Source organism: Sceloporus occidentalis, unplaced genomic scaffold, assembly GCF_023333645.1.
Source record: "Sceloporus occidentalis isolate IW3139 unplaced genomic scaffold, rSceOcc1.0.p SCAF_1, whole genome shotgun sequence".
NCBI lineage: Eukaryota > Metazoa > Chordata > Lepidosauria > Squamata > Phrynosomatidae > Sceloporus > Sceloporus occidentalis.
The window spans coordinates 279,375,109-279,397,000 of record NW_028316981.1 but is presented as its reverse complement, the minus strand read 5'-3'; the positions used below and the strand labels follow the sequence as shown (position 1 = coordinate 279,397,000).

The 21,892-nt window shown below is 41.8% G+C and overlaps 1 protein-coding gene across 1 annotated transcript in view; it reads left to right on the top strand.

Moving 5' to 3' along the window:
- Positions 1–21,652, top strand: part of ARSB (arylsulfatase B) — a 122,736-nt gene extending 101,084 nt beyond the window's left edge. The window contains exons 7-8 of the mRNA XM_089484697.1: positions 16,758–16,883; positions 18,117–21,652. Of these exons, the coding sequence (XP_089340823.1) occupies positions 16,758–16,883; positions 18,117–18,382 (392 nt within the window). The 3' untranslated portion in view covers positions 18,383–21,652. The remainder of the gene's footprint in view (positions 1–16,757; positions 16,884–18,116) is intronic.
- The last annotated feature ends 240 nt before the right edge of the window (positions 21,653–21,892 follow it).

The following is a 21,892-nucleotide window of genomic DNA, read 5'->3' as shown; positions in this document are numbered from 1 at the left end:
AAGACATGTTTATGGATTGGGGCTCTTGTAGTTCTTTCTTCTTTTTAACTGAAAAGTTAAACAATGGGTGCTTCAGTAGTCTTTTTATGATTCTATCTTGTTCCTGAAATCATTAAACTAAAAGGAATGCATGAATAGTGGTGACTGTTATTGTGAATTCTCTGTGAATCACTCAGAATGTGATTCATTTTGGTGGACTTGAGCAAGAAGAGAAAACTGGGTCATATAAAGTACAGATAAATGCAGCAGCATTCAAACAGATAGCCACACACACAAAAATATCCACTGAAAATGCAGAACATCAGAGTAACATTCCATTAGTTAAAGTTAGCTAACCATCTTAAAATCCTGAATGGGTGTAGCAGTGCTGACTGATTTGCAAACAAGATAAGGCATAGGAAGTATTAAACAGAAGTGTTAATTACTTTCTTTTCAGTAGAATTGCTTGGTAACAGCTTCATCTGGTACAGCAGGTTTTTTTTTTGGCCAAGTTGCATGACAAGGTGATGATGTTACAAACTGCAGAGGTTCTTGGAATTTCGGCCAGGATGGGCAACTATACAGAGTGTTGGAGCCATTTCTCACGCACACCCTAACTCTCTACAGGCCACAAAAAACCCGAAGTAACCAAAAGTTCACCTCTAGATTTTTTCAAAACCTTTTTTTCTCAAAAAAAAAAAAAAAAAAAGGGGGGGGTAACATTCCCTTTTAATTGAGAAGCATATTCCTGGAGGCTTTTGGAAGGTGCATTCTTCTGAGGGTAGTGCAAAAAAAATGGGGAACAAACAGTTTGGATAACATAATGTGACCCATGTATTGCATGATTCCCATCCCTGGTTTGGACCTTTCTTTCTTTCTTTCTTTCTTTCTTTCTTTCTTTCTTTCTTTCTTTTTAATTTTCTTAAGTAAAAAGGTATAAACAGACTTACACAAAAAAACAACACAATTAACATATATACACTAACAAGACCAGACTAACAAAAAACAATATATATACAAGTTATCCGTAATTCTCTTAAATAATGCATTCTCATCACTTCCAGGAGATCATTTGGTACCCTTCTTCTCCAACTTAAAATAGCATATTCCCATTAGCTTGTAGTTATACATTTATCCTCTACAAAGTATATATAGAGGGGAAAGAAAAGAAATTTATATACATACAGCTTTTCCGTACTTATGACACAATATAAAAAATATCAAAAGGAGAGAAGAAGAGGAAAGAGTGTATTTTTTTAAAATCTCTCCATCAAGATATATTATTATCATGTATTCCCTATGTCTTCTTAGTTCCTAATTGTAATGCTTTCATTACATCGTATAAGTTTAAACATTCCCATTCTTCCTTAACAAGTTCAACCCTTTCATTTCTCAGGCTGGTTTGGACCTTTCTTAACTCTGTGTATAGGTCTGGCTTTGGGATAGAATTAACCTTAGCTGTTTTGATGGGTAGCTTTCATTGAAAGAACAGGGAAAGTGTGACACACACACACCGTTGCTTCTCTTTCAGTCTCTTGGAGAAGTTTGATTTCATTGATGGGAAAAAGGTTTAAAAAGTTGGAGAAGCCAGTTTTGTTTCCATGACTAGTTCCATGATACTGGAGTAGTTCTCCTCCTACCTCCCAAAAAGTGACACTATAGAATTATATTTTAGGATTAATTGCCCCTCGGCAATTAAGATCTATAGTATTTTTTTATTTTAAATATTTATTTGTTTTTTGTAGTGCCTCCAAGCCCACAAGCTCCTGAGGCAATGAACAAATAAAAAACAAATAAAAAATGCATTAAAATACTATTTTAAAACTCCCAAAAGTAGTCTAAAAACAATTCTAAAATCAATACCACACATTCAGTCTTGTGTGCATTGTTCTTTAGCATCTCCAAAATGGCAAAAGTATGCTGATAGCACTCTGTTATGTTTTCTTTGTTACATCAGAGTCAGGTGTGGTCATGCACCACTTAAACCAGTGCCTGGATCCACTGGTGGGTTGGATGTGGGGTAATGAATGGGTCTGACCCCTGGAAAGAGTGAAGCTGTGTGAGTAGGTGTTTTCTGGATCTAAAATAGGTGTGGAGATTGGGAGTACAGAGTTTGGGACATATTAATATCTGTCACTAAAGACCTAAGTAGCCAAGCTGTAGCTGGTGTGGCAGCCAAAATCATTCCAAAACAGGGGCAGGCTGAACACAGTGATCCTTGAATTAGAAACCTCAAGATTGGACTATAGCAATGTACTCTGTGTGGGGCTACTTGTGGGCTTTCCTACTGGGATCTTCTACTGAGTACATATAACTCTTCTGCTGAAAGATCTGCACTAGTTCTCAAATAGATACAGAAACAGCTTCAAGGATTACAGGACCAGGGTATCTGAGAAACCACTTTCTCCTGTATAGACCCCTCCAGGAAGGGCTTAAAGGCACCAGCTCCCCTCTGATCTTGGAAGCTAAGCACAGTCAACCCTGGTTAGTACTTGGTGGGAGACTGCCAATCAATACCAGGTGCTGTAAGCTATATTTCAGAGGAAGAAACTGGCAAAACCACCTCTTGATTATTCCTTGCCTTAAAAAACCCTATGAAATTCATGGGATTACCATAAGTTGACAGGCGACTTGAAGGCATATACAGAACGACCTTTCTGGTGTTTATTTTCTGGGGAGTGTGTAAATAGTGTGGGGAAGAAGGAGCGCTTACTGTTCCATTGCCTAGTGCAGCTTGTTTGGTTGCAGTCCAAGGGACAGTCTTCCATGTGGAATGATATTTTCAGTGAAATCAGAAGGCCTCCCACTATTGGTGTTTCTACTGTCAAATAATCAAATGAGGTGACATAATGAGGAGCCAGTGTGGTGTAGTGGTTTGAGCATTAGACTATGACTCTGGAGACCAGGGTTCCAATACTGGCTTGGGCATCTAAACCCACTGGGTGAACCTTGGACAAGTCACATTCTCTCAGCCTCAGAGGACAGCCATGGCAAATCCCTGCTGAAGAAACTTGCCAAGAGAACCCATGATAGGTTCACCTTAGCGTCACTGTAAGTCAGAAGCAACTTGTAGGCATACAACAACAACAGCGGCTGGTTTTATTGTAGTTACTTTTATTGGTACTACTAAATAATAGTAGTATACGACATATACTACTAAAAAAATAAATAACAGGGATGCGGAAACATATGGCTGTCCAGAAGCTGCTGGACTGTAATCTTTATATCTTTCAACATTAGCTATGCTGGTTATGAGTGATGGGAACTACAGTTCAACAATATCTGGAAAGCTACCCAGTCCCCATCCTCATCTTCAAAACACTACCTGCATAAGATAGCTACCAGTTTTGGAACACAGAGAATTTAGAAATGTGCATTTGTCCAGTTATAAATCCCAGATCTCCTTTTGTTAGCAACTGAGGAAGGAGCAACTCCATGTTGAATGGCTCAGATGTTAGGCTCAGGTGTTATACCTAAGGTGTTGTGATTTATCAGCAACTGTTAGGATTATACCTAGGCCAATTCCATAGGCATGACTGTGGAGCAGACCAAGGCTACATCTACAGCACAGCAGTTTTACAACACTTTAACTGCCATGGCTCAATGGTATTCTGAGATTTGTAGTGTTGTGAGATATTTAGCCTTATCTTGCAAAGAGCTCTGGTGCTACAACAAAGTACAAATCCCAGGATTTCATAGGATGGAACCATGACAGTTAAAGTGGTGTCAAACTGTTAATTCTACAGTATGGCAGCAGCTCAAAAGAAGAACAGATATTGGCGATGAATAATACACATTTTGTTCATCATAGTATGTCAGTAATCACAATCACAATTATAATTGGTTCATCATAGTACATCAGCAATCAACAATCTCCCACATACTGTTAGCAAAGCATTTCCATTTTTGCTCATGTTGAGTGGAGAGTGGCCAATTTGGGGGGGGGGGGGTTTGCCTCTGAAAAGTAAGCTCACATGATTGGGCATAGCTCTGCTTCATAATAAAGTATTACATTTACATGGTTTCATTCTTCTTTGCAGTTTCTCTCCACATCCCAAAATGTACTGTCTGCATGTTGGCATGGGCCACAAATACATTGGAATATAGAATGACTTAGGTTTTGTGGTTAGGCTTTCACTAAATACTGTGTTACACCAAAGCTTTGTACTCTTTGATCATTTGCCATACAGGGAGGGGAAAAAACTCTTTCTCAGAAAGGTTCTCTCTCATCATTTTAATCACAGACTAAAAAATGAAAGCATTTGGTTGATTTTTTTCCTAGGTATTTTTAAGATACATATGCTGCCTATTTTTAGCTCTTCACTTTATGGCTATGACAGCAAAGCTGTTATTTAAGAAGTGAATAAATTAAAAATATAAATAATGGCTTTTGATTTTAAAAAATGCTGTAATTGTTACCACATCATTCAATGTGACTATTTTGGGAAGTAGTAGGATGTCATGTGAAGAGACAGGGAGAAAGCCAGTACTCTCCCATTCTGTTTTGGATTTCTTGTCTCATGAGATAAGGGCCACTAACAGCACCAGAAGGCACAAGTTAGAATAAAAGTAAAATACAATCACATAAAATAAAATATATACTTCTTACATTGTGGGATATTTCCTAACCCAAATAAAAGAACCCTAATAAAAGAATAAACCCTAATAAAAGAAATTTCAATTTTCCTCCAAAGGGACCAATGTACTAACAGCCAGAATATGTCACTTCTACTTTGTTACATCATAGTTCACTGGAAAAACGATGGCATTTTCCATCCCAAAACCTAATTTCCCACCCAAAATCAATATATTTGTTGGAATAGTTTTTGCCCTAAGTGTTTGTTTTGTTTTGTTTTGTTTGTATGGGGAAAATGCATGTGGCAGCTGGCTGAAATTGGGAGACACTCCTTACATTTCTGAAAATGAACATTTTTTAGGTTTATAATTTTTCAGATCTACACTGTAGGTCTAGTTCTGTGTGAATAATGCAATAAAATGCAGTTTTAGATCACTAAACTGGCATGGCCTACTGCAGTGAGGCTTATGCTCTGATGGCGAAGGTAAAGGTAGCAAATGTAGTTACATGTAGATATATTTTATTACAATTTAATGAAATGAGAGATTAGGCCACAAACTTTATGACTTTTGTTTTATTTTTGTTTCTAGATAACTGTGCTAAAACTCTCTTTTCTGTTTCTCCCCCCCCCCCCCCCACCACCACCACCACCACAGAAAATAGATATTGGTTCCCTTGGTATCTTTTAAATACACATTATGGCTGCACTATATTGTCTGTGATATTTGCTTTTGTAAACTGAAAATCAAAAAGTTTGGATCAATTTGGAACAAGTCATATGGAATGTACACAAAATGATGAAGGATTTGAATTTTCCAGGCCAGATAATAAATGCCATGTGTGACGCCATAGCTCATGATTTTCAAAGTCAGCTTGCGTCTGGCAATCTTTCCCTTTCATTTGTTTTCCATGTTGAAAGCAGAGCAAGAAAACTGCTAAAAAACATAATGAAATTTACAGAGATCAAGAAATAAAATAAACCACCATAATTTGCCCTGGAAGTCTAGAGTGGGCTGGACTGGCATATTTTGCACATATAAACAGTGTGGGAAAGTGCCTGTTCTGAGAGAGCATATCAAGTCTCATGGAAATGTTTAATCATCAGCGCTTCTCAAAAATGAGCTTTTCTTCATAAATGACTTCATCCACCACCTAATAAAATGCTGTGTATAAAGTTAAAGCTATGGATGGATTACCTATTGTCAGAAAGTAGAAGAAAAACTCAACCCATCCTGTGCTAGCCTGAGGCAAATTCAACCTCAGCCATGCAGCTGTAGTAAAATAATAACAATAATATTAATAGTCTAGCTTACACAGATGTTACAAAAGGTGTTGAGATAATATACATAATGTCTTTTGAATACTATTTAACTGCTACATTTAGGGTAGGCACCCTGGTGCCTTTCAGGTGTTTGAACCCAGGCCTGGCTGCTCCATCAGGCACTACATCAATGAGGTGGCCACCTCAGGCAGCTGATGGTGGCTGCCATGTAAATTCTTGCTGTATTTTTACTGCCAGTGATGGGTTTTCAGAGTTATGAACCAAAAGAATGTGGTTCACTTTGAGAATGATGCATTTTGACATGGGGTGGCCATTTGCTTCTCTGCTTCAAAATGTCTTGTTCTGGCCCCGTTTGGATTACAATTACTATCACCGCTGACCTTTGGTCATGCTGACTTGATGGGATGGTCATCCAAACCATCTGGAGGGTGTCATACTGAAGTACTCTGCTAAGCTATACAATGGACCCTCCATGTTTGCTGAGATTAGGGACACAGGACTCCTATAAAAGTGGAAAAACCGCAAATAAAAACCCACTTGGTTTATTTCGTTTTGTCTTTGTCTGAGAGAAAGCAGAACTCAGTACTCAACATCTGTGAGGTGTTCATCATAGAACTGCACTGGAGGGCCTACAAATGCCAAGAGAAATGTTCTCTCTAGAAATCTTTTGGTCCTTCAAGACCTCTGGTGGGCATTTACCATGTATTCACACTGGAGAACCTAGAGATTCCAAAAGAGAATATATTAATCACGTCTGTGAATAATCAAAAACTAAAATCCACAAATGTAGAGGACCAACAATACAACTTTAAAGCCTGGTAGCCACAGTTGACAAGGAACTGCATGATGGTGTGAACAAGCAGTCTATTGATGGAGGAGGGATGAAGCATTCCAGCATGAAGCCAAGTGGACTGTAAGAGGGAGAAGGGAATGCATTCGGTTGCAACAGGAAGGATGAAGCTCTTATCTCTCTTCTACTACTGTACAACCGTCTATTAAAACAAAAATGTCAGGCTACTAAATTTTGCTGCTAAAATATCTCCCACAGCTTAGCAACAGTTTAACTGCAGGTCTCTCTCCTTCTGAATAAACCTGCCTAGACTCTCAGATTATCAGGAGGCTCTTTTCTGTTTCCTGCCCTCACACTCCCTGGTACGTGTTGTTAACAAACCGTGGGAGAGGGCTTTCTCTAGTGTGGCATTTACAGTGTTTGTGCAAAATCCATTCCATGATCCAAGCCAAGATTTCCAAATGGTCTGTTTCGTTCATTTATGTCAAACTATGGCTGCATCCACACTGCAAAAATAATCTAGTTTGACACCACGGCGCTTTCCAGACTGCCCAAAAGGGCGGTCTGTAAAATGCCCTCATTTGCTGCGTGGAGGAGCCTCAGCGGCCAAACCACACGACTCCTCCGCGCAGCAAAAAGAAGCTGCAAAAAGTGGCTTCTTTTTGCGGTGCGGTAATGACACCGCAAGGCACCAATGGCACACTTGTGGCATCATTACCGCACCACGACATGCGGACACTAAGCGTCAAGATCGCAGCACCCACGTAGAATGGGCACCGACATTTTGTACGTGCTCGGCACGTACTAGGGTTGGGGACGTATGGAAAGGACGGCCCTTTCTAACCCTAGTACGTGCCACACATGTACATTTGGCCTGTGCGGAACGGACCCACCTTAAGTACTATGGTGCAATGCTGTTGAACTCTGGGAATTGTAGTTTTGTGAGAAATCTAGCACTTTTTACCAAAGAGATGTGCTACCACATTTCCCAGAACTCCACAGCATTGAGCCATGGCAGTTAAAGTGATGTCAACCTGGCTTATTTCTACAGTGCAGATGCAACCTATGAGACCAAGAGGAATTTCAGAATGCTAGTCTGCCTTTGATTTTATCCAGGGAAGGAATTATAAAATAAAACTGTTATGTCTGCTAAACTGAATCCAGACTCTTCTTCCATTATACCTTATGGCAAGTTTACAGCAGGGATGAGCATAGCATAGCCCATGGGCCCCATACAGCCCTTATAGCTGTTTTTTGTGGCTCCTGGGCCACCCAAGGATCAAAAGGTTGCCTCCAAACAACTCCAAGCCCAGGAACCCAAAAAAATTTACTCTGTGGAGTCCCCTATCCTAGGAAACTCATACTACCGATAGTTACACTCGGGCCAGACCTCACTCCATAGAAAGAGCAAGAAGGACCACAATCATGGCAGGTTGTGTTACATTTAGAAGTAAGTGAAATAATATATATTGCTATCTAAATTGGTGGAGGCATGAGACCATTAAGTTCAGAATCTAAAAGTAGTTTACTGCACCACTGACGCTATCACTCTCCTCTAGCCCTTTGATAATATATTACTTGCATGCTGTAATCTGCTGGTTTTAAAAAGGCTTTAATTCTGTGGATAGGTTAATTACACTTTAACAGTATTTTTGTATTTTTTTTAACCTATGTGCTTGTAAATGGTTTTATCTGCATTTGTTTTATTTTTTGTAAGTTGCAGTTTGGCAGGATATAAAAGAATAAAGAAGTCATTTTTATTTTGGCTGGCTTTTGGTCTACATGCGGGATATTTACTTTCTATTAGTTTTTCTCCCTTAAAAATTGATTATACTTAACATACTTCTTAGTAATAATATTTTTATATCTTAAATTGGGATTTAGTTTTCTAAGGAATTACTCCTCCCCACCCCACTAAATATGAAACTACCCAGTTTGGTTTTTATTGCCATGCTTTGCCTGATCCAGCACCTAAATATATCTGCAGCCCCTTCTTCCATACCATCTTAAGACAACATACCACAGGGATGGACAAACTGAACTCTGTGTGCCCCACTTGTGACTCTCAGGCTTCACAGCAGCAAATAAATGCCCCCCAAAACTCTCTAGGGAATACAACAGGAGAATTTTGCCACATTTGGAGGCACCCTGGTTTATTTGAGAGCGGGAAGTGATTTGTGGAGCCCATTCACACAGCACTAGCACTTCCCAACCTGTGCGTCAGTGTCCTCAGTAAACAGCCCTAGCCATTATATATTTTAAATTTTCACTTCCTGTAGGTGGCTGGACCTCAGGAAGACCCTTAGTGATGGGGCTAGAAGAGGTGTAAATACACTTCATAATAGTGGCTCAGTTGCAGTTGGTGCAGAAGCAGCAGCTCCCACTCCTAGGCGCCTTGTGGATGTGGCAGTGGCAGCAGCACTGGGACATCAACATCAGCTGGGACTAGCCTGGCCCCCACCCGCTTGCATTTTGTCAGCAAGCCAATATGTTATTTATTTATTTAAGCAGGCATTTGATGTATAATCATATCAGGGTGGTTTTATGGAGTAGGTGTGTTTTCGTCATGCATTTAGCTTTTGCATATTTTAATGTAATTTTATACTGTTTGTAGATTATTTTAATTATTTTACATTTTATTGCAATTATATACACACACACACACAAAACATTTTTATCTCTGAGCAGCCTAGGCTCCCTTCTGAGAGAAAGGCTGCATAGAAATGAAATAAATAAATAAAGAGAAAAGTTGCCTTTAGCAAAGAATAGCAATAGCAATAGCATGCATAGTTCTATACTGCTTATCAGTGAACTCAGCATTTGTCATGGCCAGCCAAGATCAGCTCTCGGAGGATGAGGAGGAGGATGAGCCTCCTCCAGAGCAAGGGCTGATTGAGGCAACGCCAGGTGCTGTTCCTGCCCTGCCAGGTCCCAGCTGTGATCCTCCAGCCCCAGAGGAGGAGGTTCAACCAGGTCCTAGTGCCAAAGAGAGGCTTCCTTCGGTACCACAGCCTAGTGGTGAGTCTGGAGACGAAGCTTGCCTGCAGGTGCCTTCTACTCCTGGCAGCTCTCTCCTCTGGAGCTGAATTACACCATTTGGGAAAAGGAGCTGTTGGCGATCAAGGCAGCCTTCGAGACCTGGCGGCATCTGCTGGAGGGGCCGACACACCCAGTGGTGGTCCACACTGACCACAGTAATTTGGAGCACCTGCAGACGGCCAGGAAGTTATCTCAGCGGCAACAGCGCTGGTCATCCTTTTTTGCCCGCTTCCGATTCCAGCTGCAGTACGTACCCCAGTCTCGGAACCGGCAGGCAGATGCGCTTTCCCGCAAGCCGGAGTACGCCACGAACCCAGAGAGGGAGATGCAGTCCACCATCCTGTGTCCAGAGAATTTTGCTGCGGCACCGAGGGAGGCCGCATTGGTGGACCAGGTTCGGGAACTCCAGGGCCGGGATCCGTTGGTGGCACAGCACTCGGAGGAAGGGGATGCCTCACCCTTTGCCATGCGGGACGGTCTGCTTTATCACCGGGGCCGCCTGTATGTGCCAGCAGGGCCATGTCGGGAAGCGGTCTTGCGTCTGTGCCATGACTCCAAGCCGGCGGGGCACTTCGGATTCTGTAAGACTCTGCACCTCCTCACCCGAGAGTTTTGGTGGCCTCGAGTTCGGGCGGAGGTGGCCAAATATGTGGACACATGCTCAGTGTGCCATCGGGCGAAGGACCATCCGGGTCGGCCGGTGGGATTGTTGATGCCGCTGCCGACGCCGTCGGGGCCCTGGAAGATGGTGTCCATGGACTTTATCACAGATCTGCCCCTCTCTGCTGGCTGCACCACCATTTGGGTGGTGGTGGACCTCTTTTCAAAGATGGCGCACTTTGTGCCGTGCGCTGGTCTGCCCACTGCGAAAGAGACGGCCCGGCTGTTTGTGCAGCATGTGTTCAGGCTCCATGGACTGCCCGAAGGGGTAATTTCGGACCGCGGCAGCCAGTTCACCGCCCGGTTCTGGACCAGCTTGCTCCGGCTCCTAGACGTCACGCCTCATCTGTCCTCGGCACATCATCCAGAGTCTGATGGTCAGACAGAGAGGACCAACGGGACCCTGGAGCAGTACCTCCGTTGCTATGCCAGTTACCGCCAGGACAATTGGGTCGAGTTGCTCCCGCTGGCTGAGTTCGCATATAACAACTCGGTCCATGCTTCGACTCAGCAGACGCCTTTCTTCGCCACAGGGGGCTTCCATCCACAAGGGTTTCCGGCGGTGGTTCCAGTCTCCGAGGTCCCTGCGGCGGATCAGTGGCTCCAGGAGCTCAAGGCGGCGCAGTCCTTGCTGCAAGAGCAGCTCGAGGTGGCGAAGGAGGCTTATAAGAGAGGAGCGGATCGGCACCGCCAGGAGGGTCCTCCTTTGCAGGTGGGGGACTCGGTCTGGCTCTCCACGCGACACCTGCCCCTGCAGCGGCCGTGCCGGAAGCTGGACGCTCGGTTTGTGGGGCCATACAAGATCGTGGCCCAGGTGAATCCGGTGGCGTTTCGGCTCCAACTTCCCCGGACTTGGTGGATCCATCCGGTGTTCCATCGCTCCCTGCTGCTCCCAGCCTCCGATGTTCGGCCTGACGCTGGTAGGACGCCACCGCCTGATCCAGTCTTGGTGGATGGGGAGCAAGAGTTTGAAGTGGCCCAGATCCTGGACTCTCGTCGCCGTCGGGGGCGCCTCCAGTACCTGGTCGACTGGGTCGGCTACGGGCCAGAGGAGCGTTCTTGGGAGAACGCCTCGGACGTTCATGCTCCACGGCTCGTTCGGGCTTTCCATCGCCGCTGCTCCGACAGACCTCGTCCTCCACAGTTGGAGGGAGAGCATTATGGGAGGGGGAATGATGTCATGGCCAGCCAAGATCAGCTCTCGGAGGATGAGCCTCCTCCAGAGCAAGGGCTGATTGAGGCAACGCCAGGTGCTGTTCCTGCCCTGCCAGGTCCCAGCTGTGATCCTCCAGCCCCAGAGGAGGAGGTTCAACCAGGTCCTAGTGCCAAAGAGAGGCTTCCTTCGGTACCACAGCCTAGTGGTGAGTCTGGAGACGAAGCTTGCCTGCAGGTGCCTTCTTTCAAAGAGAGAAGAGCCGAGAGTTCTTGCAGACGCAGATCACAGAGGATTGCCGAGAGGCAATTAGCCAACCAGCCTCAGGTGGCACGAGGGAGAGTTTCCCTTACTTAAGTGGGAGAGAGACTAATGCTGGTTGCTAGAGTTTATTGCATGATCTCTCGGCGTGATTGCTGCTAGCACTAGCTCCTAGTATCTGGATTCTTTGTTACCTTGACCTTGGACCGGACTTCGTTATCTCTTGGCTGTTTGACCTTGGACTGTTTGACCAAAGTTGTTTCTCGGTATCCTGACTTCGGCTTGACTCTCGGAACGTTTGGACTTCTGGAATTCTGAACTCGGCTTGTTTTCTCGGACTGCTCTCAGACTGATTCCTTGCAAGGTCTGCTTTACTTTCACTTCCACTGTGCTAAGGCTCTGTTATCAGCTACTGTCAAGTGTCTGCTGGCAGCATTCCCGGACAGCATTCTCTAAGCGGTTTTCAAAAACAGCAAGATAATTGCCCCCAACAAGATGGGTACTCATTTTACTGATCTACAAAAGGATGGAAGACTGAGTCAACCTTGGAGCCCTGGGATTGAACTCACAACCATGTGGCTGCAGTACTGGCATTTAACCACGATGCCACTAGGGCGCCAAAAGAAGGCTTTGGAGTAGTAGTGGTAAAGCTCAGTTTTCTATTCCCCCTCCCCCTCTGTCCTCATCCACACTAATCTATCTATGCCAAAGTATAGAAAGTTAAACTCCTTTCCCCCCCCCCCCCAAAAAAAATTAAGGTTAACAAGGATTAGGATTAACATCCAGACATTAGAGTTATCAGTATACTGATCTGGGAGATCTCTGTGTGGTATGGACTAGTGATGGGGAGGAAAGAGCATTCCATCCCAGATATTTTGGATCTAACAGAGATTGGAGTTAATATACATTCATAATACACTAATGTGTGACACCTCCTTGTGGTGTGGAATAATCTGGAGAAAGAAAAGGAAAAGGAAAGGGAGATTCCATTGCAGTGATCTCAGGGTTTGTAAGCTGCCACGAGTTCCAGGTGTGGGGGGAAAGAATGCTCTCATACTCAGGGAAAGGCAGTGGCAAGACTCCTCTGTACAGATCTTGCCAAGAAAGCTCCGTGATAGGGTCACCTTAGGGTCGCCACAAATTAGAAATGACTTGAAGGCACACAACAACAACAAAAACAGATTAGGCTAAACATCTGGATATTAAGGGTTTTAGTACACTGATGTGGAAGAGCTCTGCATCGAGTGGACTGGAAAGAGGAATGAGAAGGAGAGATTATGTTAGCTTGATTCTCAGCATTTTAACTCTGTGATCCCCACTGACATCAGTAAAACCAGCAGATCTCTCTATGTGATACTCCTGTCTTCTTCTTCCTCCTTGACATACAGATGTTTTCCCAGAATAAGCATGCGAAGGAAAACTGGGGAGAAGGAGAAGAACAGGAATAACAGATATATCTGCAGAATTTATTAGGTTCAGTGAGATTCACCAAGTTAAAATGCTAAGAATCAAGCTAACATCATATGTCCTTCTCAACGCTAGCCATTTATCCAGAAGTATCCCAAACCAGTGCATTGAAAACCCTAGTACAGCGGGCCCTCAATATCAGCTGGGATTTGGTTGCAGCCCCACGCCACCCCCATGGATACCAACATTCACAAATACTCATGTCTCATTAAATACAATGGCATAGTAAAAAGGTATCCCTTATATAAAATGGCAAAATCATGGTTTGCTTTTTGGAATAGATATATTTTTAAATATATGGTATATATTTTCCTGTTTCCCTCTTTTTTCTTCTTCCTGTTCCAGCAGTCTATCACACCTGACCAGATTCTCATCCTTATTCTTTTTGTAGTCCTTGCTACCCAACTTCTTCACTACCCAGGTTTTCTATATTCCTCAGTTACACTTCCTCCTTTTTCGTTTTCTGTCTCCACATATTTCCTGCCAATTTCACTCCCTGTCCTTCCTTACCACTTTGGACCTCCACTCCCTTGCAGAAGTTGCCTTCACTCCCAACATGTATCAAGTGGGCTAAGTTTGCATCAGACTTTGGCACTGATTCAAGTTCTACTGGAGTATCTTCTTCTTAAAGGCCTTTTGCCCATGGAAAGTGTGAGGCATATGCCCAAAAGGCTTTTTTTAAAGTGAGCATCTAAAAATACTAATTGGGACAGACCTATGTATACAATCACAGGTATGCTCATCAGAAAGATGTAATGATCTATAGTTTCTGTTGAGGATATGTGTAGTGCCAAATGTGATGCTGAAGAAGAGTCTACATCTGCCAGGATAGCCAAAAAGACCATCAGTAAGTCAGTAGGACAAAGAAGTGATGCCTACTATCAGTAGGCAGTAGGAAAAGAGGAAGACTGCATTATTGGTGGATTTGTGCAATCAAGAAAGCCTCAGCCCAGAGTGTGCAAGACTCACTAACCTACAAGTCTTGTGATTCTGTAGAATGCACCCATGGCAAAGCGGAATAATATCACTATATCTGTGTAGTGTGAATGGGCCCCTGGTTACTTCTTTACATTAAAAAAAGGTCTCTGGAGCTCAGAATTGCCTCACAGAGCAAAAAAAAAAAAAAAAGATGAAAATATCACCCATGCCCCATAATGTTTGGGGGCACAGAAATTATATTGGGGGGAGGGTTGGGTTATGTCATGGGGGCTATATTTCAGAGGAAGGGACTGGAAAACAAAATCTGAGTATTCCTTGCTTAAGAAAACCCTATGAAATTCATGAAGATACCATAAGTTGATAAGTGATTTGAAGGCGCACACACAGAGACACACACATCATGAAAGTGTGGCTCTTCACAGTCTCCTAACCTCTGATACTTCTACACCTCTGACATATAGTGTGGGTCTTAAAATTGTCACTTTCCTCTTCCCATTTTTTTTAATCTTTGCCTAGTGAAGAAACTTGTAATTTTGAAAGCTTTCACAGATATTTTTTTCCTTTTAGTTGGTCTAATAAAAGTATTACCACAATATGAACTTGGGAATTTGTCTTTTGGTCTACCCCTGCATTTGAATTTGTTTAAAGCAATTTCAAGAGCCAGTGTGGTATAGTAGTTGGAGCACTGGATTCTTGAGACTGGGGCTCAAATCCTCCCTCAGCCATTGAAACCTTCTGGGCAAGACATACTCTCTCAGCATCAGAGGAAGGCAAAGGTAAACCTCTTCTGAACAAATCTAGCCACTGTGATAGATTCTCCGTAGAGTTGCCATAAGTTGGAAACAACATGAAGGCACACAACAACAAAAATTAATTTCATCTGTTACATTTATGTATTTTAGTTAGTGGCTTTTTCAAACTGGAAAGTTAGAATAGAAATATTTCAAATAAAATACGGCATTATTGTAGCCAGTTGGTTTGAGCAGTGCTTTGTGAGACTGGGTAAGGATAGAGTTACTGAGAATTGTATAAACTGTGGCTTGCGTGTGCATTTGTCTAGAAGATTTGTAGGACTGTGTTTGGTCGAGGTTGCATTCACCTCATTAGGCTGGAGGCTTGGGAACACATGTTGATTATAATATTTACTGTATTGCCAGAGGCAGATTAAAGGTGCAACCATATTCCCAGGCCTCCCACATTGCTGATAATTAGATATGCATTCCCATGGTGCTAGCACAGAGGCAAAGACAAGTATTCCTGCACACATGCATGCTGATATGCACACACATATGTGTTTCTGTGTGTACACACACATACACTGGGTTCAGAAATTGTCTGTCCTTTTATAGAATGGGCTGTTTGTGCCATTGTGTCCACACATGGTTTCATCGTGTAACAGCATGGCATAGTGTAGGAGTAAGGACTTTACCACACGGGAGGCAAGCATTCTCCTCCCATGATTTTCCCGTGAATAAAAAGTGGCACAAGTTTTCCTCTTTATTCACGGGATAATGTCCCGATAATGCTGACATCGGGGGATGTCATCTGAAAATCATTCCACTCTTGCAGGATATTGATGGGATTAAATGTGCTTTATTCACAGGATTGCCTCCCATGTGATAAAGTCCTAAGACTCTGGAGAACAGGGTTAGATTCCCACTTGGCCATGGAAACCCAATGGGTGACCTTGGGTGAATCACAACCTCTCAGCCCCAGAAAACCATGTGATAAGTCAAAAACCACTTGAAGGTGCACAAGGACAATATCTTACATCAGGGCCCTTTCACACTGCATAATTACAGCACTACGATTCCACTTAAACTGCCATGGCTGCAATCTGTGGAATTCTAGGGTTGGTAGTAAGAACTCTCTGACCAAGAATTCTAAGTACCCCTCCCTAAACTGCATATTCCATGCTTTCATAGGATAGAACCATGACAGTAAAAGTAAAATCATAGTGCTGTAACTTTGCAGTGTGAAAAATTCCCAGGAATGGACCACTTCAGGTCACCATAAGTCAGAAACAACTTGAAAGCATACAGCTCACAGAGATATGAATACAGGAAATGGGGAAAGTTGTAAAGATTCTTGTCAATCCAGGATTCTCAAGAAACATTTTCTGAATATTTTCCAGTATTCTTCCTGTCCATAGTCATTTGTGCGCTTCTAAACTTGTCCCATGGCCCTAAGCTGTTTGTTCAATTTTAATAGTTTTGGCCAAGGTGTTTTGTTACCTGAATAGTAACTGGAACCTCCTCCAAATTCAGGTGCACAGTACCCAGACCCAGCCATATTATTGGCTCAAGCACAAATCCCCACAAGAACCTTCCTCCCCTCCTTGGCAGTAAAACTACAATAAGGACAAATTATATAACATAACCATTGAATTTTTGTGACACGCAAAATCAGCTATGTGTGTTACCTGCCCACTCAGCCACATGGGAGGGCCAACCTTTCTCTTTAACCTATGTCCTTTTTATAATCAGAGTAAAAATATTTCTTACAACATGGATTGTATAGATTTCCACATATTGGTTGACACAACTGCATTTTAAATACAAACAGTACAATGGCATAGTAGATATAACTCTAGTCTTCTGTTCTATCTTAGGTGCAAGTAGCAGCCATGTGACTTCACTATCGAGTAACTATTTTTCATGGGAAGATTCCATTTTCAATACTTCTATACATGCTGCAATTCGATATAGAAAGTGGAAACTACTTACGGGCAATCCAGGTAATTTTATTTGAATTCTCACAGGTTTCATTGGAAAAATGATATTTTTTTCTTACTAAAACTTCCAGAATCCCCACCCAGTATGGTCAGTGGGCATGGGAAGCTGTGAAATTCAAATATTGTACTTACTAATATTTGTTGTATTAAATTTGTGATCAGTCTTGTATTCTGATTTTCCTGGCAATTGATGTTTCCTAGGTCAAAGAAAGAGCTTATTCAGAAAGATTATCAATGCCCCCCCTTTAGTATTAACTAAATGTAACCTGTAATTTTTACAGCCTTAAAAATGTGGATGCAGTGTGAACTCTTCCTGGGTAGTTGGCAACTCCCCCCCCCCCAATTATTTAATTCAGTGTAACTGTCTTTCCCACGTGTACTGTATATCTAGACTTGAGGTTCCCAAACTTGAGTTACCAGTTATTAGATTTCTTCCCCCAGAATTCCTGACCTTTGGTCATGCTGGTTGGAGCTTCTAGTCATTGATTTCTTACCATATCAGGTGACCCAGGTTTTGGTCTAAATGCAGTATGGCTCCTTTCTTAGTTGAAAAGGTGATGGGATGTGTACTAGCAAAAGAATTTATTTCCCAGTGATTGCTCATATAAAACTTACTTGCAGGTTAGTATCTTATTTATTTGTGGCAGTTTTGTGTCACCCTTTAGTACCTGTATAATATCCCATGACACAATATGAAATTATAATGAAATACATTAACATATTTAAATACTAGTAAACATTCGAATTCAAACCAATTCAGACAGCAGGAATGTTTGGGCTTCCAAATGTTTTTTGGATTATATCTCCTACCGTCCTTGACCTTTGGCCACGTTGGCTGGGACATGTAAGACTCAAGTCCAAACATCTGTTGGAGCACAGATTCCCTTTTCTGATTTAAAATCCTTTCACATCAGATCTAAACAAACAAACAATTTACTTTAATTTTACTTTAAAATGTCTTAACCTGTCACCCAAGGGCAACAATGTAAGTGCAGGATGTAGCGTCATATATCTTATACCAGGAATTCTTCTTATTTTTATTAATGTCTTAATTCCTCTTCAAAGTGCCTTGTGTTCTCTTGTCCACTTGGCAGATCAAAACAGAAAAACCTAATTCCAGGTGGCAAGTTCCATTCCTTCTTTGTGAAATGAAGCCAGATCTCTGAACATGCTGGGGAAAAAGTATTATGAAACTGCTCCAACTAAAGCTCTAATTCACTCTGATCCTGTTTTTAGGCTGCAGTCGCTGGTTTCCACCACCATCTTTGTTCAATGAGTCAAAGACTCTGTCATCTGACCCACCCACAAAGAAACTTTGGCTCTTTGATATCATTCATGATGCTGAGGAAAGAAATGATTTATCTGAGCAATATCCTGACATTGTGAAAAAGCTCCTCATACGCCTCCAGCACTACTATAAGAACTCTGTTCCTGTATTCTATCCAGATGATGACCCCCGCTGTGATCCAGAAACAACTGAAGCCTGGGGGCCTTGGATGTAGTGGGGAGAGTCTATGCACCACTGAGGATGTAAATCTTCACTTCATTAATTCTATACAAGAATGAATAATTGCATTTTTTTTTTCCTTACTGAGCAAGATTACAAAAAATTCTGCTCATGAACTTTGGCACTTTGAGACAAATTCATTTGTGCTGAAAACATGCAGAGATTTTATTCAAAAATGTGGGTTTAGTACAGTATTTTTGCACTAACAGTAGATTCAGAACAAAATACACTGGGGTTTGTGCAAAAATATTTCCCTCATTCAAGATTTTTTTCCCCTCACACACAGTTTCTATAAACTCCCAAAATTGCAAAGACTCTTGCAGCAGTGACCATTTTCTCAATGGAGTGTCTCAATACTCTCCTTGCACAGTACACAGCTTTTTCCTCCAGTACTTTTGTGCTGTTTCCCAGTTCCTGCTGCCTGAAATGACTACCTCTCTCTGCCAAATGATAGGGTCAATTCTGCATGAAAAGTACATGTCCTTGTGTACAAGGTGCACAAATATACACACTTGAATCAGCCTAGAAACTCAAGGAAACAGGCAGATTCTTCTGCTCTCCTTTATTTTTACTTATTTTTACTTCTTTGGCATCAGCTTCAGTCCTTTGGATTCAGTTCTTTCTCAAAAGCCGTTTGGGAGATCCAGTTTCATCTCTGATTGTGTCTGAAGTTCTCTTACAGTCATAAAATATGCTATTTGGATGTTAGTTTTTGTCCATGACATGTCTCCAAAGCAGAGTGTAAAATGATGCCGCCTTCCTAAAATTGCTGGCCAGCTGGGAAACATTATTTTTGTTGGAAAGCTCTGAGTCTTGGGGGTGGGGGTAGGCTTTCTAAATTATTTTACATTTGAAGTCAAATGCCTGATTGCAGTCTTGCCAACAGCCAGCCTTTACTAGAGGATGACGTTGTAAAGAAAAAGAGAAAGAAGCCAGTTGCTGGAATTCTCATGGTATTCTTTTTTCTCACCTTTACCTTGTCATGCTATCTATAATGGAACTATTCCAAAATACAGTAATTATGAGCACAGCCTCTTAACTACTGCTCACCAAGGTCCTAGTGATACCTGGGCCCAGATCAACTCTGTACCCTAAAAAACGTGATTTTTAATTTGTAGTTGGGGTAAGAAGTAAAGTTATTAAGTTTACGAACTAATTCAGGATGGTAAAAGCAAAATGAAGAACTCCAGAAAAATCTCTCAAAAAAGGCTGATGAGATAATAATTTGATATCTGCTGTCCAATATAAATAAGCATTTAAAATCTTAATTTTGCTTGTCTTTGTATGGGATCTTAAAGTCATGCTGACTCAGTGTACAGCAGCTGTGAAATGGATGGATTCCATGCCAGGGATGGTTAGGAAATAAAACTACAGTTCATCATTGTAATACCTTTATTCAGATCTGTGGTCAAACCACATTCGAAACATTACAATTCAAGTCACTACATTTCAAAAAAGATACTAGAGAGCTGAAAGGGGCACCCAAAATGAAAAGTGGGCAGGAAAGAAGCAACACCTCTATGAGGAAAGGTTAACAGTATTTTAAGATTTTTTTAATTTTTAAAATAAGCAAAGAAGAAATTAGTGTTTTATAAATATGAATAGTCAAGCCAGCATGGCATAGTGGATTGAACATTGGACTACAACTTTGGAGACCAAGGTTCGATTCCCAGCTCGGCCAGGGAAACCCACTGGGTGATCTTGGGCAAGTTACATACTCTCAATCTCAGTGGAAGGCAATGGAAAACTCTGAACAAAGAAATCTTGCCAAGAAAACTCCATGATAGATTCTCTTTGTGATCACCATATGTCAGAAACAACTTGAAAGCATATAGCTCACACAAATATGAATATAGTATATGGAGAAAGTTGATAAAGAGGAGTGTCTCCCTATAGAATACAGGTCATCTACTGAAGCTGAAGTGTTGGATATTCAGGACAAATTGAAGTATTTCATGTTGCAACTTATAGTTAAACTGTTTAATTCCAGAACCACAAGTTGTGGTGATGGTGGCCAATTTCAATGACCTTCAAGAAAGAATTGCCCATTGATCATGCTGTCTTGAGTTCATAGAAGTTACATGCCCCTGTTCTGTACATTATCAGGAAGATTGTACATTTCTTTTGTATATTTGCACAGCAACCATACAAATGAAACAAACCTATATAGAAGACAGTCAAAACAATCAATTGTAACAGTATTTATGTATTATTGTTTTATTTATTTTTATCCCACCTTTCTTCTGCTAAAGGGACTCAGTGGGGATAAAAATTAAATGTGCATCCTATTGACAGCAATGGCATGACTATACAAAGTGAATATATATCTTGCAGATTTGGATGTGCCCAGATGCACCTATTTTATACTCAATTCCTAATGCAGCAAATAATGCAGAATAGAATATTAGAGACTGGCTGAAATTTATCCACCATGAGGGACTATAGGGAGAGTTTAAGGAGAGAGGACTAATTAAATTGCTACAAAGAGATTGACTTGTTCAACTGTACAATAGTCATACTTTCCATACTTAGGGATTTTAGCTTGCATTTAACTATGAGTCAAGGTATAAACAAGTATTTGAACTTCTGCCCATCACACCACAGTTCTATGCCACATCACATTGTGCTTTTGAAATTGTTATGTAAGAGAATAAAACCAACAACATTATATAGTATGAGAAGAAAGGATCTTAAAAGTGCTAGAAGATAGTTAAACTGAAAAGTCTATGAAAATATAAGTCTTCATCTGCTGCTAAAAAGACCACACATAGTTGGGAAGTAGATCTCTTGGGCAGGCTTTCTGTGCTGTTTCCTGGTAATTTATTCTTTTACTCTGAAGATTGCAGAGCAATTCAAATTCCTTTGGATGGTCACTTGAGATTGTGGGATAGGATGAAAACCAGTGTGGTGTAGCAGTTTAAGTGTTGGACTAGGACCCTGGGAAAACAAGGTTTGACTCCCTGGTCAGTCATGGAAATTCACTGGGTTACCTTTGGTAAATCACACTCTCTCAGCCTAAGAGAAAGACAGTGGTAGACATCCTCTGAATAAATCTTGGCAGGGTTGCCATAAGTCAGAGTTGACTTGAAAGTACATAACAGTAATAGAATTGGGTGAAGGCCCACCCCATTACTGCAGAGAACTGCTGAGAGGAAGCATTTACAATATACAAAATATACAAAAGAAATGTACAATTCTTGTTAGCGAATTCACAAAAATGAGGAGTCACTCCAAATTGACTGTGGATCCGCCTCAGAAAGGCCCCCACCCCCCCCCTAGAAAGCAATCATGTCTGATAATACATCACGTTCTAATGTGAATACGCATGACTGGACCTGCAGTGACTCCGGATCTGAGCTGCAAAACCTCTCATGTGATAAGGCCCTCTGTGTCCCTCCCAGGAATTTCAGGCTAAGGTTGAACTCCTGTTTAACATCAGTTTAATGCTGAAACATCAGAGGGTGAAGGCTGCTCCTTTTCCCCAATGGTATGGCAAAGCTGTGCC